This window comes from Sciurus carolinensis, chromosome 2 (assembly GCF_902686445.1).
Source record: "Sciurus carolinensis chromosome 2, mSciCar1.2, whole genome shotgun sequence".
NCBI classification, from domain to species: Eukaryota; Metazoa; Chordata; class Mammalia; order Rodentia; family Sciuridae; genus Sciurus; species Sciurus carolinensis.
Genome location: NC_062214.1, coordinates 79,336,266 through 79,362,856, shown reverse-complemented (window position 1 = coordinate 79,362,856; position 26,591 = coordinate 79,336,266). Strand labels below are relative to the sequence as shown.

The 26,591-nt window shown below is 44.0% G+C and overlaps 1 protein-coding gene and 1 non-coding gene across 2 annotated transcripts in view; both read left to right on the top strand.

Moving 5' to 3' along the window:
* The window catches only part of Etfa (electron transfer flavoprotein subunit alpha), a 70,986-nt gene extending 55,503 nt beyond the window's left edge, over positions 1 to 15,483 (top strand). Inside the window, exons 10-12 of the mRNA XM_047540088.1 lie at positions 5,759 to 5,824; positions 9,040 to 9,120; positions 15,155 to 15,483. Coding sequence (XP_047396044.1) covers positions 5,759 to 5,824; positions 9,040 to 9,120; positions 15,155 to 15,193 — 186 coding nt within the window. The 3' untranslated portion in view covers positions 15,194 to 15,483. The remainder of the gene's footprint in view (positions 1 to 5,758; positions 5,825 to 9,039; positions 9,121 to 15,154) is intronic.
* On the top strand, positions 8,821 to 8,893 carry Trnaa-agc (transfer RNA alanine (anticodon AGC)). Its single transcript has one exon. It is a non-coding gene; the product is annotated as a tRNA-Ala (tRNA).
* Positions 15,484 to 26,591: the final 11,108 nt, after the last annotated feature.

Here is a 26,591-nt window from a genome sequence, read left to right as displayed (position 1 = left end):
TTTGGGGGAGTTGCATTATCTATTTGTGACCCTCTCCACCGGCTGCTCTTTGGTTTGGTCCTCCTGCCTCTGATGCTCTTCTGCAGCTCTGCCACGCCACTGAGTTTCCCTTTTGGTCCACTCTCGCTGAGTTGAAGACAATCTACAGACGGTTTTCTGAGCCAGTGCACGCCATTCTGTCTCTAGATCTGCTGTCAGCCTGCAGTGCCCTAGTAAAGCTTGTGTTCTGTGATCATTTTAGATTTGTGCTATTCAACTTGGTAACCACTAAGCCATATATGGCTTTTGGGTACTTGAGATGTGATGTGGTTAGTCTGAATTGAGATTATATTAGAATTGGTTTTACCTTAATTTGACTACTAAAGTTTTTAAATTAAATATGTGGCTTATAAGATATTTATGTTGAATATCTGTTTTGGGCTTAATAGTGTTGGACTAAAATTCCAGTGTGCAAGTAAAGGATGTCTTTCCCCATGGTTTCTGCACTAAACTGAAGCAGGGCTCAGGCAATACCCCTTAGAATCCAGGTGTGCTGCTCAAGGTTGGGTAAAGTGGAAGTGAAGCCAAAAACTAATCATCCACCAGAAAGTTCTCTGACAGTATTGAATCAGCCATTGTTAGATTTCTGTAAAAGTATTAAGATTTCAGTCTAGTTACCTTTTTGTTTCTCAGACATGAAGTTTTGTCATAAAATTAGAACCATTAAAAAACCTACGCCTGGGGGCTGGGGAGATAGCTCAGTTGGTAGAGTGCTTGCCTTGCAAGCACAAGGCCCTGGGTTCAATCCCCAGCACCAAAAAAAAAAAAACCTACGCCTGTAATTCCAGCGTTTCCAGAGGTTGAGGCAGGAGGATGAAGCGTTCAAGGCCAGCCTCAGCAAAAGCGAGGCAGTAAGCAACTCAGTGAGACCCTGTCTCTAAATAAAATAGAAAATAGGGTTGGGGATGTGGCTCAGTGATCAAGTGCCCCTGAGTTCAATCCCCAGTGCCCGCCCCCTGCCCCAGAAAAAAAAAGCCTATTAAAATGCCTAAGGGAGCAGAAGTAGGCTCCCGTTTGACAGAGGGTAAATATTTAACACCCCCCCCCCCCCCCCCCCGTGCTTCCTGCTCTTCAAGGCCATCCCACTCCCCAGTGACCGGTGCAAGTGAGGGGTTGCACAAGAGACCGGAGCTCTGTCACACTTCTTTGCTGATGTCCTTTATTATGACCATGCTTGACCTGTGTTGTTAGACTATGAACTTCTTGAGGACAAGGGACAGAGAATTAGTTATCCTGAATTAACTGTAAACTACAAAAGTAATGTTAACAATAAAATCAGCTAACCAACACTACTGACCCTGTTATAGTACACTTAGAAAATTATGATGTTTGTACCACAAGGGGATTCTGGCTGCCTAGCACTTCTACTAGTCTATTCAGTAACTCCTTTGTTTAAGTGTGCAGCATACCCCATTCTCAAATCATAGTACTGCCATCTGTTGGAAAGTTATTGTAATAAAAATGCAGGTCAGTAGTGACTGTTGAGAATGATGTCTCCCTCTACAGTTGTTCAGTGTACAAACTGTTCAACTGTTCATGGTCATCCTGAGACTACCCCATGTCCCCTCTCCACCACCCAGTGTGGGCTGAGGGGACTAATAATATTTGAATAAACCTAATTCATGAGAGGCACATCAGTATTTTAGGAAACCAGATAACTCTGATGAGGACTGAAGCCTCAATAGTAACCCAAGATGTAGGAATTTTTATAATCCCAGTTTTTCAGATGAGCAAGTGGGGGTGAGATGTTAAATAGTTGATTATTAGCTGGCAGAGCTGGAATTTGAAATTAAGCCATGAAACTCCAAAGCCTTGGTTCTTAACCACAGCAATATATTCCTCTGGCAAACCTGTTAAAAAACACATCAGATGTAGCAGTTTCCAAGTCCTATAGCTCCATCCACTGTAAGACCTCAGCCCCGAGTTCTTGGGATGAGCCCATAGCCATAGTATTTTTCAGGTTTTGCAAAGGGAAAGGCTTGTTATGTTAGGATGTGCTGTCCCTTCTGTACATTTCACAGTAACCTGTGGTCCTCTTGCTGTCACGTGGCTTTTTGTCTTCCCACAGTCCCCATTCTTGTACTGCACAGTGACCAGCCACCACTGCTACCAGTCTTGGGGGTGGATCTGCACTGGCTCGCTCTCCTGGATTTCCTTCCTGCCTTTGCTAAAGCTGCTAGGACCGAGGACCGTCTCCAAGACTGCGCCTCCTTTTGGTGTCTGTTCTTTTCTTTAATCCACCTCTTTTTGAACCTTTAATTGCTGTTCTTCTTTGGAACATCTTCTCTCATTTTTCTTTCCCAGTTATTTTACTAATTTAGAAGCAAAGTGCCTCAGGGCAGGGATTGCCTTGTAGGTTGTGAAGCTGTATCTGAAGTGCTCCATAAATTAGCATCTGTAGAGAATTTTGTACATACTAATTATTATTATTGAAATACAAAAATGCTTTCTGAACCTTGGGGAAGCATCCTAGGATATTAGTCTAATTGCCTGTACATGTTTTAAAAAGGAAGAAGAAAGCCTCCCTTCCTGCCTGAGAGAGCTATCCAAGCCCCAGCATAGCGGCCCAAATCCCTGCTGGCTTCTTGTTCAGTGCTTTTGTTTTCATTCAGAGAACCATGTTTGCCAGACAGTGAAATGAAGTCCTGTTGGTCCTGTGGACCCCTTTGGGCTATTTGTGCTGGTCAAAAAGGTAGATATGGCCCCAGGGCACCTGCCTTTACTTGACTTTGGTCTGGGATCTGTTATTTCTTTAGCACATTTATAGTTGCAGTCAATGGAATCCATTTTTGTGGAGGGTAGGAAGTTTAAAGTAGACATATTTATATTATGTTTGTGTTTACTGCCAGAGTGAATCAACATTTTTATTAGCATTTCATGATGGAATTGGAGCTTTTAAGACTTGCTGCATTTTAATACAGACGTGTATGTCAAAAGACTCATTTATAGGGCTATTTATAGGACTATTGATCTTCTCCAATGCTTGCTTTGAGAGCATACCTAGATGAGTGGTTAGTGAGGCCCTTTCTATGTGTCTAAATAACTTGCTTTAAAAATCATTATATTAGAATCTGTTGACCTGGTTTTCCTGGATGTGAATTTTATTAAGTGTATTTTGATTAACAATTTAATGAGTGTCCCTTTATGAATGAAATCCTGGTCAGAATAAATTGAAATGACCTTAAAAATCACCGGTTGAAGTTGCCTGTACATCTGAAATAGAAAATAGTGGTGCTTATTAAAAAAAAAAAGAAGAAGAAGAAGAAACTTGTTTATCATATATTCCACTGCCCTTGTCCGAGGAGACAATATAGCAATAGGGCTTTCTGCATTGTCCCATTGCTATGGGCATGATTAACACACTGGATACGTTCAAGACAGAACCATGAAATGTACGTTAGCTTTTTACCCATACATTTTACTTTCTGCATTGGTCCTCCCCACCCTGAGACAGTCTCTCTAAACCACATTGCTTAAGGCTTTTGAGGGTGACTATAGAACAAGTTGAATCAGAAAACAAGCTCAGCTCATTTTTTAGATGACAAACTTACTTTGGGGACCATATTACTTTTTTTCTATGTTATATAGAGATTTCCTGCTGCTCTGGAAGCATTTGAGCATATGTACCTGTGGAGTATCTTGGGGACCTTTTGGAAGAGCACCAATGCTGGGACCGGTCCTCCTCTGTTTACGGTTAGGGAAACTGAGACTCAATGTTATGGGGCACAACTTAAGAACAGACCGATTACCACTGAGAAGTCCAAATTTGAGTCTTTATTAAGCTGGCCAGCTGTCTCACACAAAAAGTGCCTATTGCCCCAAAAAATGGCTATTGGGAAAATAGCCCCAACCATAGGGTTGTAGGGGTTCTTATACCAAAAATCACATCAATCATTAGTGTCTGCTGCTATGATTTGAATTGACAAACTAACATGAGGTCATCAACAGAGGGGGAAGTGGGTCAAAACGACCCTTACCTAGGTACAAACTAAAGAATGGTTACTAACATCCTCACAATCACCGTTCGCATGGTACATTGTTTAGGAGCAATAGGAATCAAAAGAGAGCAATTTTTCACTACATAAGAATTGTTATTTTGTATTGCTAAACATGTCACGCTAAGTAACTTATGATGGGTACAGAGGCAGGGTGTTCCCATGAGAGAAGCTTATTTCCTACATAACATGGAGTCTCAGAGCAAAATGGAGTCCGTCTAGTCATTTCCCTTATAGTCTGACCTATAACATTCTCATGGAGCCAGATCTGTCAGCCCATCACATTAAGAGTGGGGAATTTTTTTTTTTTTTTTTTTTTTTTTTTTTGGGTGCTGGGGATTGAACCCAGGGCCTTGTGCTTACAAGGCAAGCACTCTACCGACTGAGCTATCTATAGCTATCTATAGCTCAGTCGGTAGAGTGCTTGCCTTGCATGCACAAGGCCCTGGGTTCGATCCCCAGCACCAAAAAAAAAAAAAAAAAGAGTGGGGAATTGACTTGACTGTGGCCATATATACTTAAGTGCTATGAAAAATCATAACATTAGGAGTCATTAGCATCATTCCCAGATCCTAGTTGAAATGCTCTCTTGTTTTAGAGTGAGAAGTTGTTAAATTAGATCACAAGCAGTGCAGAACACAAGGTGGGACCACCTGACACTGTCACTGGCTTTGAACTATCTGTAATAAAACTAAGTGTGACAGAGCCACCCTCAGTGCTTCCCATATTGTCCATCTTGAGGAAAGACTTAATGTCAGTCATGACCAAACAGTAGTGTCAGTCTGCTACATGCTAGGTGTACCTCCTACCCAAGTCAGGACATGTTAGTTCAGTTTATGTTTGGAAAAAGGTTTTCAGCGGGAGCTTTAATCATACCTAGTAGACAGAATGCAACAGCTGAGTTCTTTTAATTAAGCACTGGTTAAATCAGTTTTCCGTGATGGTAGTGAGTTTAATTATCAAACATAGGTACTCTAAACGTTTTAAATAAGGGGCTAGAACAGTAGTCAGTCATCCTTCTCTTCTAATTATTAGGGGGAGAAGATCAGGAAGAGGTAAATATCATCATCAACATTAACTGAGAAACTATGGACCCTTTAGTAAGGTGCTGGAAATATTCAGCCCATGCCTTTAAGAAATTTGTTATTTTTTTGTTCTGGGAGATTTTGTGTGTGTGTGTGTGTTTAACCTCTTGACACTGATTTGTATTTCTGCTTTTCCTAAATATGAAGTTTTAATAAATATTTCCTCATTCCATTTTCACAATTGCTCTTGTGAGAAGGCAAACAGCTAAATCAAAGTACATTTTAATATATTTGAATATAATATGCAAGTTAATATATAAAGTGTACTTATCGTGGATGGGAAGATTCAGCAATGTTGCGCGGTATATCCAAATGAGTGCCACAGGTGAAAAAAGCGGTCTTCAGATTTCTGAAATGGAGAGAGTTGCTGTAAAATGCTTAGCACAGTGTTCAGTACATAGTACATGCTTAACAATTCTCATTATCCAGTATCTATTATTATACCACCACGGCTATAGGAATTCATTGGAAAAAGAGAACTGGGTTAAGATTAGGGAAAAGGGAAAGCATAATTTAAGTAATACATATTTCATCTGTTTTACTTAACATATCTTTTGCCTACGAAGTTTCTAATGGCAAACACTTTGGGAATTATGCTATAATATAAATATATATTAATAATATGATCTCTTGCTTCAGGAACTTTATATTGCTGTCGGAATATCTGGAGCCATCCAACATTTAGCTGGGATGAAAGACAGTAAGGTAATTATTGTACATAATAATTATGATGCTACAAGAAAACGTTTTCAATTTTTTTTTCTTCCCTTGTGGTTCTGGGGATCACACCCAGGCCTTCTACCTGCAAGGCACGTGCTCTGCCATTGAGCCATATCCTCAGCCCCACATTTTAAAATTTAGGTTTCACTATGTTTTCACGTAGTTAGTGTGTACAGTCCAATCTTTCGTATTCATTTAAGCTGGGGACTGAAAGAAACGGAAGCCACTGTTTACTGACTGAAGACATGCTGCTGGCAGGAGGGACAGTGGTCTGTCATGGGAGTGCCTGGCTGGAGTGGTGGCTCCACCACTAGCTTCCCGCGTGGCGTGTCCTATCTGTGCTTCAGAACACAGGTGTTAGATGGCCACAAGCACCCTCCTCAGCTCTGACATGCTGTGTGTAGAAACGTGAGGTTTCACTAGCTTGATGAGGTTCTGGCCATCTCACTGGTTCATGACGTTCTGGTGCCTGAATCTCTCTCTGTCCACTTCATTCTGGCCCCTGATAGTCCCACTCTCATATGTCAGCAGGCCCCCTTTTCTGGGTTGTTACCAAACAGTGTGACTGGCACATTTTGGGCTGGAGTGTCAGGCTACTTTAATACCTCAGTAATTGTCAAAAGTGCGCTGTGAGACAAAACACTTGATTTTAACTCACTACGTGGACTACTTCTGAGAGTCCTGTGTAATGACTCTGTGAACATATATTTCAGAATATGACACATTAATTCATGCATAACAATGTACAGTTTGAATTATGAACTTATCTTTCATGAAGTCAGAGAAGCTCTGACACCACTGCATTTATCCATTCAGATGGAAGCTTGATATAAAAGATAATAAAACTTTTAACAGGCTTAACTTCTGACTTGAAGAAATGCATGCACTACCTCTTTGTAGCTTCTAAATGAATTGGTCCAAAACCAGTCAGATTTCACAGTTGGATGGCAGGTTTCTTTACTGAGCTCTGAAAACATCAGTGCCAATGGGGAAAATGTGATTTATGCATTAAAAAAAAAAAAAAAACCCTTCAACACCAGCAACCTTAAAATATATCTTCAACTAGACCAGTTCAGACACGTCTAGAATTCTGTTTCCCTAAAATAAAAATTCTACATGCCAAGATGATCCTGGTAAAAATTCTCCTCCCACGCCAACAGGGCTAGATTGTAACATAAATAAACTTAATCATATATGCAAAACAAATAGAGAACAGTTGAAGTAAGGAGACCCATGCTGGGGGACAATCCATGAGAATAAACTTCAGCCAAGACTTTGTTTCCATTCAGTCAACAAATATTTATTAACTATGCTCCTTGTAGTAGATGCCAGGGGTGGTTAAATAAAAAAGATAGCCCCTGTTGTCACTTTTCTATGTGGGAGACAGATGATTTCTAGTTGTAATTTTGGTTAGGTTCTAAAATGGGGTATTAGAATGGCTTAAATCTGACAGTGGCATTGCCCAGCACAAGCTGCAGTTTTAATGAGCATCATGTTTACTTGAAAGAATTCAAGATTTGACTATTACCTCAAATGGGTCAATGTAAGAAAGCATTTTTTAAACTATATACATAATAATATGGTTGACTATGTTCTGTGTATCTAAAAACTGTTAGGAGGAAGAGCTTGAATTTGTAAGGAGCTGTTGAAAGCTCTTGGACACAAGTAAGACTTTATCATAGTTATTTACAGTTGATAACTCAGGAATATCATTTTAGTAATCTGAAAAATGATAACTAACCCACATCTTTTTTCTTAAGTCACCATAGTGATTCTTGCCCACAATTATGTGCTCTTTTAAAATAACTTTTGTTTAGTGGGATTAAAAAGCTTTCAGATGATTAAACTGTCAGTTTTTTGAGTAGGTAACTTCCAGGAGAATCGTTAACCATCACTAATTAAATAAATCTCTGCTTATAGCAGTGAAGCAGGCTACACATTCCTAGAAGAGAAACACCTCAGTGAAAATCAGTGCCTGTGATTTTTGTTTTAATTTTGTTTATTTTTCTTTGTGAAGCTGGGGATTGAACCCAGGGCCTTGTGCATGTGAGTCAAGCACTCTACCAACTGAGCTCTATCCCCAGTCCAGTGCCTGTGATTTTAAGTATTTATCCTTATGATTTTGAATTTGAGGCCCATCTGAAACACCATTGTTTCTTGATTGACCATTGCCTGGACTATACTGTGCCTCAGCCTTAGATATTCTGGCATATTTTGCGTATCCCTTTGAGGATCCCCACTTAGGGAATTACACGTATGTTGTGTAGCCTGTATATTAGATCAGAGTATATCAAAATACGTAATACGAGCGATATTCTCAAGAATATCGCTTTTCTTCTAGAGACAAGAATTATTCTCATCTATTATCTATTAAAATAATACCGTATTTGAATCAAAACTCTAATTTTAAAAATTGCAGTGTTATTCCATGGGGAATACCAAATTATTTCTTTTTACTTAACTACTAATAATTTCTCATTACCTTTCATATTTACAAGAAGTATGAGAAGTGTTTGGTAATTTTTGTAAGAGATATGGTAATTTGCTTGTTTTATACATACATAAGGACTTAAATTTTTTAAAATTCTCCTTTAATAACAAATTCACAAGATAGTTAACTTTTATATTCTCAGAACAGACCCGGGATAATAATTTTAATGTAATAAATGGGACAGAGTATATGAAGGACAAAGTAATTTGAACTACAATGACTGTGAATTTGGATGTACATTTGTTATCCGTTTTAAATCTAAAACCAAACACTTTTTTTCACAAAGAAAGAATCTTTTAAGAAGTAATGACTTTAAGTTCTTTATATTGAGATGAACTAGTGGTATGAGATAATTTTACTATAGTGCAACCCAGAAACTTCTAATAAATTTATAATATTGTCATAGAAGCATCAAATTCATATTATTTGATAGGCATTTTAAGAATGTTAGTATGTTGTAGAAGGGGCGTTAAAATAGAACCACCAGGGCTGGGGTTGTGGCTCAGTGGTAGAGTGCTTGCCTAGCATGCATGAGGCCCTGAGTTCAATCCTCAGCACCACATAAAAAATAAAATAAAAATAAAGGTATTATGTTCACTTACAACTAAAAACAAATTTAAAAATTTTAAAAATTAAAAAAAAATAGAACTACCAATCTGTGTGGTATATTTTCTTGATAAAAGCCAAATGCTTTGTTTTTATTTCACAGACAATTGTGGCTATCAACAAAGACCCAGAAGCTCCAATTTTCCAAGTAGCAGATTATGGAATAGTTGCAGATTTATTTAAGGTAAGCTGGCCTTGAGAGAAATTGCTATTGTTCAGACTGTCATCTAAAAATTTCTTGGTTGGTGAGGGATGAAGCTATTAAACAAAGACTATGTGTTTGTATACATACCATTAATATATCACGCAATTTTTTCTACTTAAAGTTGCCCAAATAAATATGTGTTGTTAATATAGAGCAATATAACTTTCACCTTAATGAGTCCAGAGTGTCTTTAAAATATCCACATGGCTCTTGGCATCTCACATGCTAAGTTAACACACAAAATGAAGTGACTTGAGTAGCCATATCCTCCAATTGTATTTGGCAGACACCCTGAAGAAATTACCATCAAAGCCACTCACTCAGGCTTGCTGAGGATGGTAGAGCTTCTCAGGGGGAAGAGCAGGCACTTGAGTCCAGCATATCTTGCCCGACAAGAATGCTTCGTCTGCTGTGTGTGAAGGTAAAGCCTTCCTCGTGTGACAAGTGTAGGGAGAGCACTTCACACTCCACTTCTAAGCATTTTTCCTACCTTGCTATCAACTCTGTATTTGCCTTTCCATGAGAAAAAAAAAAAAAAAAAACTTTAATCTTTAAGCCATTTGTTCAAGTAGCAAGAATTTTGTCCTTATTACTAGGTGTGAATAGAGTGGTAAATATTCTTTTTATTTAAAAGTGAAATTAAATTTTCTAAACCCTAGCCATGTGCCATATTGACATGTTTGCAAATAGGCATCTGCTATGGTTGCCTTTCATTTTCTCCAAGAGGATATTTCAATACATTTTTAAGTGATTTTGTTTATTTTAAGGTGTTTTCCATCTGCCAGTGCACTTGTATTGCTGCTCTCATGGGAGACTTACATGATAAATAGATGAAGTGTCTAACCATTGGAAATTATCAGTGTTCATCCAGTGGATGGATACCTGCCTTGGGGCAGGAGCATCTTTTAGCAGTTGTTGAGGGAATGGTACCATACCCTGCCTACTACCTTAAAAACATCTCTCAGTTTTAGCATGAGAGAGGGAGAGGGAGAGAGAGAGAGAGAGAGAGAGAGAGAGAGAGATACAGAAACAGAAAGAAAAAAGAGAGAGAAAAGAGAAACTTAGTGTGTGAACTCAGATATCTCAAATGAAAGAAAGTCCTAAGACAGCGAAGTATACAAGGAACTCAAAACTTCAGACAGCTGAATCTCCAACCTCAGGTTCTCAAGCTCTTTTCAAGCTCTTTTTGGTGTTGTAACAGACCTACATTTGAATAGAGAGAAACTGTTTGGACCAACATATCACATTATTTGCATTTGGCTAGCATTGTATTAAGGCAGCAATGACCACATGCTGCTCAGCAATCTTTTTATTTTTGTTTTTGTGGTGCTGGGAATTGAAGCCAGGGCCTCATGCTAGGCAAGCTCTACCACTGAGCCAAGTCCATGGCCCTCAGAAGTTCTGAAGTGCAATAATATGTTTTGGATTAATACAAAGGTAGAGAAGTTACTCGGCCTTTAAAAATGGAGATTGGAAAAAATTAGTTAATGACTACTACATATTAAAATACTGCTTTAAGTGCAGACTCTCATTTCTTACTACACAGGTAACACCAGCCAGATACACTCTTCCTAAGTTTTCTCTCTCTCTTTCTCTCTCTCTCTCTCTCTCTCTCTCTCCCTCCCTCCCTCCCTCCCTCTCTCTCTCCCTCTCTCTCCCCACCCCTTTGTATTGGGAATTGAACCCAAGGACACTCCACTGCCCTGCCCTTTTTAATTTTTTGTTTTGAGACAGTCTGGCTAAATTGACAGCATGGCCTCAAAATTATGATCCTCCTGCCTCAACCTCCCAAGTCGCTAGGATTACAGGCATGTATCACCAAGCCCAGCCAAAAGGGATCTGGAGTAAATTTTGTGTAAAAATTTTAAATTGCAGACTGTATCATATCTAACAAGTATGTATAGTTATTAGACTAATAATTTCCTAGGTGATACTTTGCTCACCAAATGTAACCATGTAGAACAAAAATTAATATGCATGACATTTTATTCATTTATATTTGTTTTACTTCACCCTTCAGCAGTCATGAATTAGAAAGGACAGTTTTCATCCCCCTTTATAAAATATGAGAAATAATATGGTACAGAGATTAAGAGTTTTAATTTCTTTGTTGGTCTCATACTAGTTAAATGATCTTGGCCAAGTTAATCAATCTCACTGAATGTCAGTTTCCTCCTCCGTAATATAGATACTACACACCTTAAAGGTTGTATGGAAGATTAAATGACATTATACAGATTATATTGTATTATACCTAATATAGTCTCTGATAAATATTAGCCTACCTGATTATATTCTCTTCCATCCAGGTACATAGTAGGTGCTCAATAAATGGGAAACATTATAAAAGGAGTTAGAGTGATAGGGTGTAGTGTACCACCTGACTTTGCTTTTAATATAACAACTTTACTGAGATACAATTCACATGCCATAAGATTCACTTTTTAAAATGAATCAGTGGTACCAGGCATGGTGTCACATTACTGTAATCCCAGTGGCTCTGGAGGCTGAGGCAGGAGGATGAAGTAAGAGTTCAAAGCCAGCCTCAGCAAAAGCCAGGCACTAAACAACTCAGTGAGACCCCATCTCTAAATAAAATACAAAATAGGGCTGGAGATGTGGCTCAGTTGTCAAGTGACCCTGAATTCAATCCCTGATACAAAAAAGAAAAGAGAATCAGTGGTTTTTAGTATCTTCATAGAGTTATGCAAACCACTATCTAATTCCAGTACATTTTCCTCATACTGAAAATAAATCCCATACCCATAATACCTATCCTGATAATCTTCCCAACTCTGGGCAACCACTAATTTACTTCATGTCTTTATAGATTTGTCAATCCTGGACATTTCATATAAATGGCATCATATACTATGTGGTCTTTGGTGGCTGACTTCTTTCACTTCACATAAGTTTTCAAGGTTCATCTGTGTGCTAGCACGTGTCCATAATTATTTTTTCTTGCCACATTTCGTCCTTTCATTACTTGGTAGATATTTCAGTTGTTTCTACTTTTGGTTAATATGAATTATGCTGCTATAAATATCCGTGTACAAGATCCTGAGCATACTTCTTTTTCTTGGGGTATGTGTATAGAAATGAAATTGCTGGGTCACATGGTAACTGTATACTCTTCAGGATGGTTGTACCATTTTACATTCCCACCAAGTATGTATGATGGCTCCTATAAGTCACTTGGTTTATTTTCTTTGTAGAAATGTCTTTTCAGCTTCTTTGCCCATTTTTAAATTGTATTGTCCTTTGGTCCTTGAGTTGTAAGAGTTCTTTACAGATACTGGAAACAAGTTCCTTATCAGCTATATGATTTCTAACATTTTCTCCCATCCTGTTTTTTTTTTTTTGCGGTACTGGGGATCGAACTCAGGGCCTTGTGCTTGCGAGGCAAGCACTCTACCAGCTGAGCTATCTCCCCAGCCCCGTCCTCACATTCTTTATGGCACTAACATTTTAAACTTCGATGAAGTCCAACTTACCTATTTTTTTTTGTCACCCACACTTCAGGTGTTATATCTAAGAAACCTTTTCCTGATCTGATGTAGTGAACAAGTTTCTGTTCAAGTCCCTGCTTTCAATTCCTTTGGTTTGCTTTCAATTTCCTCTGATTTGCCTACCATAGAGATTACACCACTGTGACTAATGATGTTAAGCTTACTGGCCATGTAGACATTTCTTTGGAGAAATGTCTAAGCCCCCCCACACCTTTTTTTTTTTTTTCCCTCCAGAACTTTGCACATGCTAGACAAGCACTCTACCACTTGAGTGACATCCCCAAGCCCTTTACCCATTATTTAGTATATCTTTTTTGTTGACTTGTAGGAGTTTTTTCTCTATTCTGAATACTAAACCAATACCAGATTTTCAAATATTTCCTCTCATTTAATGAGTTTTTTCAGTCTTTGGATATATAGTTTTTCATTTAGATGAAGTCCAATTTAGCCATTTTTTTTCTTTTGTTGCTTATACTTTTAGAGCTACATTTAAGAATCTGTAGCCAATACAAAGGTAATGACTATTTTCCTTGTGTTTTCCTCAAAGAGTTTTAAAGTTTTAGTTCATATATTTAGGTTATTGATCCATTTAAGTTTTTTTTTAATGTGGTATGAGGTTGGGGCCCAGTTTTATTCTTTTGCATATGGATATCCATTCGTCTTAGCACCATCTATTGAAGAGACTTTTCAGTCCCCAGTGAATAGACTTAAATTTAAGTTTCTTCTTATTTGATCTTAGTAATGACCTGCCTCTGCAATATTAAAAAAAAAAGTAGGAACAAGAATCTAGACTTTCATAATGCCCAGTGCATCAAACACTCAGTGAACCTGAGTTAAAACTTTTTTTTTCCCCCTAAATAAGGCAATGTTTGGTATCCTTAGAAAATCTGAGGCTGATACAATTAAAAAGTATAATGCTGGTGAGAGAAAGTCCCCTCAACCCTTTTATGGGGAGTGTGGTGGTGGGACATTTTGTAAGGTCTTTAAAAATTGTGTGTTCTAATTCAAATTAATGTTTCACCTCCTGGGGAAAGAAGTTGGGCTCTGGCACATTTTTCATGAAACACACAGATCCCACATGAGGCTCAGTTAGCATGTCATCTGTGTGACTGGCATGAGCTCATGGTCCCTCCATCGAGGAAAGCCAGGAGAAGCGGTGCCAGCACTTAATGCCACCCCTGAGCAAATGCCTGCTGGCTCCATGGTAAACATGGGCCTTTTAATAGGCTGGAGACAAAGTGACATTCGGAAGAAACAACATGTCGACAATTTCCTTAATAAATTTTGTACGAACACATTATTTCCACCTAATGGAAATGTAGCTCTCTTAAATAATTGAGAGGCTATATTCATCAGTGGCAAGTTCAGCTGGGATCTTTGTGAGCTAGGGCAGCCGACAGCCCCTTGCAAGACAGGGTAATTGATATTTTACACAAGTGGCTGGGCTGGTGTTCAGAATGTCTGTGTGGCATTCCCCTGCAGTTCCCACGAACAGCTCCCCTCTGTTGTCCAAGCCGTCACCAAGCAGCTCCACACTGGGACTGCCAGTTGTAGCTACTGAGCTGCCAAGGCTAAGGATTAGTAATTAATCCTTTTAAAAATGGGAATTGTCTCAGTCAGTTCTCTTTTCTTTGATTTCTTATTAACCCAGGGGCAATTTACCACTGAGCCACACCCCCAGCCCTTTTTTATTTTTTATTTTGAAACAGGGTCTTGCTGAGGTGCTCAGAGCCTTGCTAAGTTGCTAAGGCTGGCTTTGAATTTGTGATCCTCCTGCCTCAGCCTCCTGATTTGCTGGGATGGATTACAGGTTTGCATTTATGTGACAAATCATAGTAGTGTGCTCAGAAAGCAACCAAAATGTTTGGGAAATACATATGAATGAGTAAATGAACAATGAGAGAATAAGTGCTAGAGGATATTGACAGGAGTCCTAACTAAGCTAGTGACTTTGATGTGGACTTTGAAGGGAAATCAGGAATGCAGTAAGGGTAGGAAGAATTCGGGAAAAAACAAGAAGGTTAAAAATACATGCACCAGGTGCAGAGGTACACACCTATCATCCTAGCTTTGAGACTGAGGCAGGAGAATTGCAAGTTTGAGGCCAACCTCAGCAACAAAGCAAAAAATAACAAAAGGACTGGAGATGTAGCTTAGTGCCCTTGGGTTCAATTCCTAGCCAAAAAAAAATCAAACAAACAAAAACAAGAAATAACAACAACAACAACAAAAATACACACTACTCTTAGCCTATACTTAGGAGACACCACTGTGGTTGTGGTTGTGTCAGAAGGCTCCTAGGTTTGAGTGGACTCTGGGCCCTGCCAGCCCAGAGGGTTTGCTCTCTCCCCATGGGGAGGGTGGAATGGTCCTGGAAGGGGAAGGGGCACTTGGTGCTCTGCATTGCACCTTTCTTGGGGCCTCCACGAGCTGCCAAGAGCTGAGGCTCTGTTACAGTGAAGGCTCAAGTTGCTTAATTACTGCTTTTTTGTTTGTTTTTGCAGGTCGTTCCTGAAATGACTGAACTATTGAAGAAAAAATGAATCATGGTCATGTGTCAAGAAGAAACACTATGTCAGAGTATTCAGCTGAAATCACAGAAATTTATAATTTGATGAAAAAATTTAGCAACAGCCAGATGCTTTTTATGGGACTATTATTATATTTCTTTTTAATTATGTATGATTCCAAACAATTATTTTTTGAAATTTTCTAATTCCATAATAAAATCTATAGTAAAGCCTTAACACAGCTTTGAAACTACTATCAGTAACTTGCCCAACTTCTTAAAGAGAAGAAAGGGAATAAAAATTCACTTACCATTTTTCCTTCACCTGTCTTGTTCATGGAGGGCTCTGTTTTAGGCCAATTCTAAACAACTGTGGAAGGACCTATCTCATAGAAGAAGGGAACTAGGTCACCAAACTCAGAGTTCAGAAGCTGGCCACCAAGCATGAGCATTACCTTAAACACACTCCAGTCTTCCAAAACCATTGCTAATGTGACAAAAGCAGACTGACTTGAATCTGGCCTTGCTGAATGAATTGGCTTAAGTTAAACTTAATTTTCTGATTCATTTTAGGATTCTTTTCAGTTTGTAGGACTTTGACTGTAAAGGAGGGCCTGGGAACCAGCCTACCTGGTTACCTCTGGCACTGTCACTCTGTTGCCCTAGGGCACAGCCCAGGCCTGGCGTGGCACGGGCTGCAAGCCACTGTGAGTGCAAGTCCACTGATGGGGCAGCTGAGGCTTTGCCAGGTCTGCCCCAGCCCCAAGCAGCTGTTCAGTGAACCAGCATTTATTGGGTATAGGTCATTATCATCAGCAGCATTAAGAACAGTCATATGTCACCTAACGAAGGGGAAAGTTCTGAGAAGGGTGGAGTGATCTCATCATTGTGCGAACCTCATGGCATGTACTTACACAAACCTGGGTCCCTAGCCTACCGCACCTAGTGTATAAAATCACATGTGCAGCTTTTATACGACCCAGCAAAATAGACTTGTTTACACCAGCATCACACAAACACGAGTAGCATGTTTACCGTGGCATCACCGTGTGATGGGGACTTTTTAGCTCTGTTGTACTCTTATGGGACCCCATCATATATGCCATCTGTCATTGTCTGAAACACCACTGTGCAGTGCACGGCTGTGTAGAGGTTGCCAGGCACTGTTCTGGCTCCTCACACATGTACAGCTCCTTTGGTCCTCAACAGTACTGTTAGTTAGGTGCTGTTATTACCCTTTTACAGATGAGGAAGCGGAGAGATTATATACCTCACCCAAATTCAGACAGCTTAAAAACAAGAGCTAAAATATGAAACCAGGAAGTCTGGCTCCAGAGTGGTGACTTTGTTGGGATGTGATTCTCCCTCGCCTCTGCTCAAGGACAGGGGGACTTGCTGCACAGTAACCTCAACTAAGGAGCACCATTGCTTTCTGCCAGGTGTGTGGAGCACATTCAGGACCCCGCTGGAAAAGGAGAGTGTTCTGGGATGGTCCCCCCAGCAGGATTTCATGCAACTCAAAAGTCCCCCTCCGTTCCTCTCAGTGCCCAATTAGAGTGTACCTTCAAAAGTCAGCCATGGGGTGGCGGGAAAACTTAAAACTCATACATGCCAGAAGGTGCAATTTGAGACCCTTTCTCTGTTTTATTGGAAATCAAACTCGGTTCCTGTTGACTCTGCCCTGTGCATGACCCTCAGACTCCGGAAGCAATATGGGGAAAAGAGGTTGAGGCAACTTGCATTTGTATGTTTCCTGCATTTCCTTCCTAGATTTTTTTTGAGGTCTTTGGTTAACCTCACATGGCCTCTGGGAATTCGATGGCCTGGTGACTTTGGCAGAACAGTGTCTGAAACGGCAGGAAAAGGCCTCTAGAAAGGCAGCCAGGTGGTGGGTCTCTGGAGAGACCCTTGGACTGGGTCATCTAGGTCAAGCCAAATGCCTCTTCACTCAACAATGGCCTGAGGCCTGGCCCTGCTCCCAACCTTCCAGTAGTAGAGAGGCGATACAAGCCAGCTTTTCTCCAAGTCCCACGTGCTATCAGCAGTATTGCAGGGAATGTTCCTTCCTGGGTTCTCTGGCCCACTGGCTGTGCTGTGTGGTCCTCTGGACCCAGAGGAGTCTGTCCTGGCCACTACCCTAAAGTAGCTTTGGTCTTGACAGGTAGAACCATATCCTGCCAGGCTCTGAAAACAAGCTGTTGGAGGCATAGCCCCTGCCTGCAAGCATTCTGTGGCTACCAGGAAGGATGAGAGGGGACAAGGAAATGCAGAGAGCAGGTCCTTGCCATGGGCAGTACATACAGAGAGGGCTCCCTTTGTGGGTGGGCACGGCCCTTCCCCAGGGGTGGAGGCTTCACAGCATGTGGGGCAGAAGTGGAAACTGGTGAGAGCTTATGTGATACTCGAGGCAGTGAAGGGCAGAAACGTGGCAATCGGGTGTTGGTTGAGGTGATAGTTGAGACTAGTTTGTAGAGGACATTACCTGACAGGCTGAGGAGGCCTTTTGCCTCATAGATCAGTGTTTCTGAAATTTTGTCCTCAAGGTACATTGCATTTCAGGAGCTGGACCAGTGATGGTACCATGAAAGTTATACCACAGACGTCTTCTCCTGATTTTCAGGAAAGGTCAACTTTTAAAATGAACCCATCTTAAGCCTTGCACACTTTTAAACTCTGGTGTCTGCTATCCCTTATCTTCTTGTGAATGTGAGCAGATCCCAAAGCGAACGGACCAGGAGCAAGTGGCTATTAACAGGTCAGCAGGCTATTAACCACGACTTTTGTCTTGTGGACATATGGGGTGATTTTGTTGAATATTTAAAAATACCTTCCGCAAGTTCCTTTATGGTAGAGTTAAATATGTCAGTACACCAAGTGTTCCACAAGAAGGCATATGACTTCCTGAGGCCCTGCTGCCTGAACAAGTCTTAAGAAGCACTCCCTGGCAAGAGGGAGCCATTGGCAGTGTTTAACCTAATCTAGAGAAATACCTAACCTGGTGGTATGTTCAGGATAATGGAGGAAGGAGGAGAAAGTGGAGGCACAAACAGGAGGCTCTTGCAGGAATCCTTTGGCTTATGCCCTGAATGGGTCTGACTAAAAGCTCTTTGGCTACAGATAGGCCCCTGGAAACTGTGGAATTGGGTCCTGTTTTGTACGTGAGGTTTGCAGAGAGCAGGGCTCTCCCTCCCAGGGTGGCAGGGGAGCTGTGCTGCCGCCAGAGCCCCGGTGTGTCTGGGCTGGGCTGGGCTGGAGGGCTGGAAGCCCCAGCCATAAATGCACTTTAAGCTCTTGCTCTGAAAGGGATGGTCAGCTTGGCTGCGTTTCACACTGGCTCTGACTAGAGGCTTTCGTTGTGGTCTACATAACGGTGAACTGAAGAAACTGGAGAACCTAGAGAACCCTACTGATTGTCACCGATGGATCTAGTAAGCCAGATGCTTGACTGATAACCTGTGAAAAGTCTGTAGAGGGTGATACACCTTTGCAGTTTCATGTGGCCCTAGAGTTCTTTCATTTTGCAGGGAGCCCAAGTGAAGACGACTTCCCGATAACCCTTTATGACTGGAACCCACCGGTGGGGGGAAGAAGAGAAAACTTTCAGATCAGGCACTAATGTGAGAAAGCAATGTGCATCAGGTCACGAGGCAAGCAGTAGAATTGGAACAAACCAAAATTTTTGGCAAATGCTATTTGCCAGGAACTCTCTGTGTGTTGGGTATATTATGTACCCTTACCAAAAAAAAAAAAAAAAAAAAAAAAAAGATTTTCAAAGTGAATATCACCACCCCAACTCTCTAGATGAAGAAGTGGGCTAAGGGGTAATGACCAGATGGAGCTGTGGATCGCACTGGACTCCAGCTCTGGGGCTGCGACCTTTACCCCATCCTGGCTGTCCCCCACAGCCCAGCTTCTCCAGGACTCTATCATTTGGTGTGCATTGTCTCAAAACAGCAAGTGTGTCACTAGAAGCAAGGAGCAGTGGTAGAGTTAAGGATTTACTGTGGCTTTACTGGCACTTACTTCTGTGGCAACCTTGGTGGTGAGAGGGAGGCGCCCTGCCGAGCTTCCCCTCCTTCACTGCCTGCAACTGGCCACGAGGGTCGAGGCAGGTTGCTGCTGCCTTTTTGAGGGCTCTGCATGAGCTTGTGCTCCTTTCCCAAGCTGGAGCTGCATGGGGAATCTTTGTGCTGGTCACCAGGACACTTGGGTTCTTGTCCTGCCTCTGGTACTGCCTCAGAGGCACCCTGGCCTCCTTCCTTCTTCTTTCGGGTTTCATTTTCTTCCTGTGTGAAATGGTGACTTGGACTAGGTGATCTTTGAGCCTTCACCTGCGAATGCTCAGGCAGATCTCATACGGCATGGGTGGGTGCAGACAATAATAATCAGTTTTGAGAGCTTTTCATGCCCAGGACGCTGTGCTCAGCCCTTTATATACATGCTCTCATTTAAATCTCATGGCTTTAACAAGGTGTGGTGTTAATTCCCCCCATAGACGAGAGAACTAAAGCCCATAGAGCTTACAGCACTTGCCAAGGACTCACAGCTAGTAAGTGATGACCTTAGGCCAAAATCTGCTGCCAACCACATGCCATATCGTGAGTCCCTCTTTGGGAGCACAGAGGACTTCCTAATCCAGTCCAGTTGGGTGGCTGAAGTGAAGGGAAGCACGGTGTGGCAGCCTAGCCAAGTCCAGAAGCGGTCAGAATCAACCAGATGAAAAAGTGCATCCCAGGCAGAAGACCCAGCACGCAAAGCACAGAAGTTCCCAAGAGCACGACAAACTCAATTTATTTCTCTGGAAAGTGCAGGGGTTGGACCCTCATTCCTGAGTCCCCTTCCACTCTGACCTTCCTCCATTCTGAGCCACTCCTTACCCAGGAAGCAGGTGACTTTGTACTGTATTGTGGGTCCAGGCCACACGTTGGCTCCCTCTTGTGGCACTGAGTAGAGCCCATACTGGGATTGAACTCAGGGCCTTAGGCATGCTAGGCAAGTGCTCCACCACTGAGCTACACCCTCAGTGAGCAGCTGGGGTGTACAGGGTCCTGCTAAGTTGCCCAGGCTGGCCTGAAACTCGGAATCTTCCTGTCTCAGCCTCCAAAGTAGCTGGGATTACAGGTGTGAGCCGCCACACATGGCCCCCTGCCCCTTCTTTAAGCAGTGGAGGTGGAGGTGAGTCTACGTACTTATGGGGCCTAAATTGATGTTGAGGAGGCTCCTGGAGTGCTCCGTGAAAGGTGCCCTGTAAATCTCAGGCACTGAAGAATTCTGCCACATTCATCACAGTGTTTAATGACTTGATTGATCTCCGGGGTAGTCAATTTCATTTGCTTGTTTTAGGATGAATAGGCAGCCTGCTCCTTTGTGCTGCAGCCTGGAGCTCTGCATAAAATTATGTCAGCGCTGTCTCTTTAGTAGCTTGCCATAAATTAGCAGCAAATGTTCCATCATTTTCTTTAGATAATTAAATTAAATATTCACCATGAGACAATATCAAACTTTTTAGCAGTAGAGAAAAAAATTTGGAATAGTTAGACATTAGCTAATATGGGGGAGATGTAGGTTTTGGCCAGTACTGGAAATAGAAGAGGAAGGCAGGTGATGTGCCGCCCCTCTGGGGAACAACAGTGTTCCCTTGCCTTGGGTGACTTGGAGGTAGTGTTTACAGGGGAACAAATGCGGGTGTGTGGGGGATGAGCTCAGGGGCTGCCCCTTAGAGCTGGGCAGGGCGCACATGCGTCCGCTACCCTCCTCCCCACACCAAACTATCAGTGGCAACAAATGAAATAACCGCACATCTCCTGGGCATCTGCCCCAGAAGTGCTGAATGTGCACTGGCAGGAAAGCACCCTGAGCATCTATTATTAATAAGGATGCCTTTGGTTCGTGTCTCCCTTGAAACGCTCTCAGAGGGCTTTCCCTTCCATTATGTCATTAGTTATCCCAGCAACCCTCTCAGGGGCGGGTGCACACGAGTTATTATTCCTGTTGTGCAGAGGGAGGAAGCAGCTCCGAGGATTTACTTGGAGCCACAGAGCAAGCCAGAGAGGGGGCTGGGTTAAGGATGCAGGCGCCCAGGCTGTGACGCGCCCTGGGTAAGATACACCAGCACCTGAGTGGGAGGGAGGGTGGGACCAGACTTCTCGCCAACCCCAAGATGTCCATTCAAAACCTGGCTTGTTCAGTCCCCTGAGTTTTGGGGTGTCCTTGTTAAGCAAATCTACACAAGTGTTGGGTGGGGCACAATGTACAGAGAACTTAGACCTCTCTCATTTGGGGTTCTCCACAGTTCCTGGAGTGTAGGGCCCCAACTCTGTATTCTCTATTTATTTGGGGGGAAGGTTATTGGGGATTGAATTCAGGGGCACTCGACCACCAAGCCACATCCCCAGCCCTATTTTCTATTTTATTTAGAGACAGAGTCTCACTGAGTTGCTTAGTGCCTGGCTTTTGCTGAGACTGGCTTTGAACTCTCAATCCTCCTGCCTCAGCCTCCCGAGCTGCTGGGATTACAGGCACATATCACCACTCCAGGCTGTGTTCTCTCTTTAGAGATCAACAAATGGCAACAGGAGCCTTGGCCACTGACCGTGGCTACAGTCAAGCACCGCCTTGAGGGAGCCTGAGGAGTTTCTGAAGCGGGTCAGGTGGGTGGAATGGACCCCCTCCACGAGGAAGAGAATTCCAGGCCACTAGCCTGGAACTACACAGGGTCTGTGAGCTGCTTCCTTCAATCCCCAGTCTACATGACTTGACCTGAAAAACCGAGCTTTGGGTTGGAGGCCTGGCTCAGAGCTGGGGAGGGACAAGTTGTTCCCTTAAACGAAGGCCTACAGTGGGTGGACTTTGGTCCAGGGCTGCGTGCCTCAGCCCAGCTCCCTGTAGGCCGATCACCAGAACTGGGGCTCTGAGCCTTGCGGTCCTTGCCACCAGATCCAGCGTGTCAGGTCCTGACCACGAATCTAGTTCTTGAGGTGCCAGTGGCAAGGCTAAGCCTGGAGGCTGGTTCTGGAGGAGGCTGCAGGGTTACAGAGCTGGAGTCCTGATTTTTATCTCGGGCTTTCCCGACAGCACCTGGTTCGATGGACCACGTCCAGCATGGCGCCTCACCCAGAGAGACCTGGATTTAATTCCTGCAACCATAGTTTACCAGTTAGCAGTGTGCACTGGGCAAATTGCTTAATTAATCATTCCGTGCCTCAGTTTTCTCCCTTGGAAAGCAGGGGAAATAGCACCCGCTGTGCTAAGGAGGGGAGGCCATAAAGAACACCTGTCACCACGGGAGATGGGTTAATGGGAGCCATTATTGTCACCGCCCTCCTGTTCCTCACAGGAGACAGCAACTGGTACCCAGACCCTCTTCCCTTCTGGGAAAGCCCCAGACAGCTCCCTGGGGTCCCCAGACTGGGCTCTCTGAAAGGGTGGATGAGCAGGGAAGCTGTTTTCCAGAGCAGCAAACCTCCCAGGAAATGCTCAGGCTCCACCTCCCCTGGCCCAGCTGCCCTGAGCCCTAACTCTGGGCTACAGCACTCGGGGGAGCCGTGAAAGCCTGAGCTTTTACCTCCATCGCTTGCACTCCAGGCCTTCGGGACCCCCTCCCCCAGGACCTGCAGTGGGATGGGGTAAGACCGAGGCCGGCCCCCACCTCCACCAGGAAGGAGGGTAGGCAAGTCTGCAGAAAGAACTGCCATGGAGGCTGGGGCTGTAGCAGTAGCTCAGTGCTGGGGTGCTTGCCTAGCAAGCACGAGACTCTGGGTCAAGTCCCAGTGCCATCAAAATAAAAAAATAAAAATAAATGAAAGAATGGCCTTGCTTTCTGTCTCTGGCATCCTCCTCCATCCCCTCAGGGTAATCCCTACACCCAGCTGCCTGAGACCTGCAGACTGGTCTTAGTGGCTTCTCCCCCCTCCGCTGCTTCCCTTCCCCTCACTCCACATCCAGAGGGTGTCATGGCCCATCAGGCCTCTCAGATGCCTCAGCTGCCCATCGCCTTCCTCCTCCTGCCCGAGTGGAGCCTGAGTTCCTCTCCTCTGGACACCAACCCTCTCTGCTCCCTGCTCGGTCACTCCTCTGCTGGAAGTCCTCTCACGGTGCTTTATCTCTCCGAGGATGAAGGTGGGACGCAGCCTGGCCTTGAGGTCCTCTGGACCCGCCCCACCCGTTTCCCCAGTTGTCCCTCCGTGGCTCCCCCACACACACCAGCCTCTTCTTAACACCAGACTTCTCGCGGTTCCCAAGCAGCCCTCCCCAGCACACCGCTGCTCCCCTGCATGGGGCTGCCCGCCATCTCCACCTGGCATTCCCATTTGTTTTTAATGGTTTAACAATGACTCCAAGTCAGGGAGGCTATTCAGAATTCCCTGTTCACGTTTTCTGGAAGTGGGTCAATTTTACATCTCAGTGTTTAAACTACTCCATAAAAATTGCTTTCATAAATCACAAAAATAAAAAAGCTCATTCTGGTATTCTTATTCTTTTAAAATCCCCCTTTAAAACTTTCCTTCGCTGAGGCTTTCAGGCATCCCCAGCAGGTGAGTGGCTTCTTCTGTCTGCACCTCTGACGCTGTGACTTGTGGATGTTGGGGAGGCAAGGAACACCTGTCGTCCCTGTCCCTGGTCCATGTATTCATGTGGCAACTCTAATGCCGTGTGAAGCACAGCTGATTTCTTGCCAGGCACAGTGGCACACCTCTGTAATCCTAATGACTTGGGAGGCTGAAGCAAGAGGATCTCGAGTTTGAGGCTAGCCTCAGCAACTTAGTGAGGCCCTAAACCACTTAGTGACACCCTGTCTCAAAATAAAAAATAAAAAGGGCTGGGGGTGTAGCTTTGTAGCATCCCTGGGTTCAATCCTCAGCGCACAAGCACACGTTCATGCACACACACAAAAGCTGATTTCTCGGGGTGTTCACAAGTTGCTGTGAAGCAGAACCCTTCCAGAGCATTCGCTGTTGCCTTTATATGGCATCAAAGCAGCCACAGGAGAAGATGAAGACAGGGGGGACAGAGATGACAGGTGGTCCCTGCCTCTCTAGTGTCCCCAAGTCACAGGGTAAGAGGCACAGATAGAAGAAACCACTGATCTGCCTGGGGACATCTGAAAGCCTCAGAGTGAAGGAAATGTGTAATGAGGGCTTTTAAAAGAATGAGAATTCCAGAATCTGCACAGATCAGGCTGGAGTCCGTTGGAAGCCCAGAACCCTGCTCAAGACCATGGGCCTGAACACGGAGCCAAACATAGCCAGGCTTGGTGGCACACACCCTTAATTCCAGCTACTCTGGAAGCTGAAGCCCTGGGCACGGGGGATATAGCTCAGTAGTAGAGTGCTTGCCTAGCACGTGTTAAGTCCTTGGTTTGATCCCTAACACTGAAAAAGAAAAAGTGGGGCTCTTTTATAGGCCCAATTCCCAGATGGAGAAATGGAGGCAGAGAGCAGGATGCCTAGCATCTTACCGCACGGCTTCCCTCCCTTTCTTACGGTTCTTCCCTGGAGTAGAAGTCCACAGCAGATGTGAGTGTGGGCCAGCAGCTGGGGCTTTCAGTGCCCCTGTCTCGGCTCATTGACCTACTGGAATAGCCAGCTCTGGCTCAAGAGCTGGAGCAAAGGGAGTTTGGAAAAGAGGGTGGCCTTGTTCAGTAAGCTGGGCCTGGCTGAGGAACGCAGCTGTTCTGGTCAACTGGCCCCAGGCTCCTGTCCTGCAGTTTACAAATCATGTAATGCCCTCTGGTTTATCATGTGGCAAAACCCAAGAGTGATCACTTGGTTTCTAAAAGCTCTGAACTCCAGGAGCCCCAGTGTCTTGCACAGTGCCAGGCAGATTTGGACTCCCATTTCAGTGCACCTTGTACTAGTGTTTGACTCTCAGGAAGTTTCTTCAACCTCTCTGAGCCTCAGGTTCTTCATCTGGTGATACCTGCCCCACAGGGTTGTGGATATGGGTAGAGGCCTGAGGTTCCTTCCACTCTGTAACTATGCTGCTGGTGACCAGGGTGCCACAGGACAGCTACTCCTGTCCTTTATAAAAGTCTCCCCATGGCAGGTCTTCTGGTTATACCCCAAGAATGTGTTGGTTGGACACTGTCACATTTAATACCTTTTTCACTTTGCAGTGCTAGGGATAGAACCCAGGGCCTCACACATGCTAAGCAAGCACTCTACCACTGAGCTGCATCCCCAGACTTTTTTAAAGAAAATTATTTTGAGCAAGGCACAGTGGCACATGCCTGTAATCCCAGCAACTTGGGAGGCTGAGGCAGGAGAATCCAAAGTTCAAAGCCAGCCTCAGTAAAAGCAAGGCCCTAAGAAACTCAGTGAGACCCTGTCTCTAAATAAAACATAAAAATGGGCTGCGGATGTGGTTCAGTGGTTAAGGGCCCCTGGGTTCAATCCCTGGTACCAAAAATTAAAATAAAAATATTTTTGTTTTGAGATAAGATCTTACTAAGTTGCCCAGGCTGGTCTCAAACTTGTGATCCTCCAGCCTCAGCCTCCCAAGGACAGGATTACTGTGGCACCACCCTTCCTTAACAATTTTTTTGACAACTGCTGCTCTCTCCAAGAAGGAGGAGGATGCTCTTTTCTGGCACATGGTAATTTCCCTCTCTTTCAATTCAGGCATTTTCCCAAATGGCTCTGTGTTCAGGTCTGTGTCCTTGTCAGGGTCCTGGACTTCCCACAGAACTCAGGCTGGAGCCGTGCTCTTGAGAACCAGCAGGGGAGGAAGGCAGGGCAGAGGCTGACCACACCATGGGACTACTGCAGGGTCAGGGTGAGTCTCAGGGGCCTTGGGAGCTAGGAGGACACCTGACTCACTGGACTGAGCAGGCAGGATCCAGGGAGAATAACCCATAGTGCAGGGAGAAGGAATGGATTGGAAAGGAGGCCTGGTCCGGCTCACAAACAGCTGTGAACCACCCTCTCTGGAGGAAATGGGAGTCCTTAAAAAATAAAGTCCCACCCCTGCACATAAGAGAAAGCAAGATGGCCATAAACACTAAAGCCAAGGTGGGCCTATGGTAAGGAAGATGAGGCTTAGCAGCCTGGGCCCACGGTATGGAGACTCAGCGGGGACACTGCTGCAGGCCAGCCCTGTGTGGACCTGAGCCTTCGTGAGGCCGTGATGGGGGTGGGAGAAAGGTAATTTGGAAAGTGGAATGGCCAGGATTCGAGATTGCTCACAGGGGCTGAGGAAGGAGCCAATAATGCCACACACATTCGAAGCGGGCCAGATACCCGGTACCCGGCTGGGAACCCTGCGGGCAGTTTTGGACCCCTGTGGGCAGTTTTGAGGTCCCTATGGGGTCCCTGGGTCAGGGACTTGGTCTGGGAGTCACCAGTGAGGAGGCAGAAGATGAGACCCATTTGGCAGGGGGATGAGGGAGGGAGGGGACTAGCCTGGAGTCACACAACCTGCAGGGGCTGCCAGAG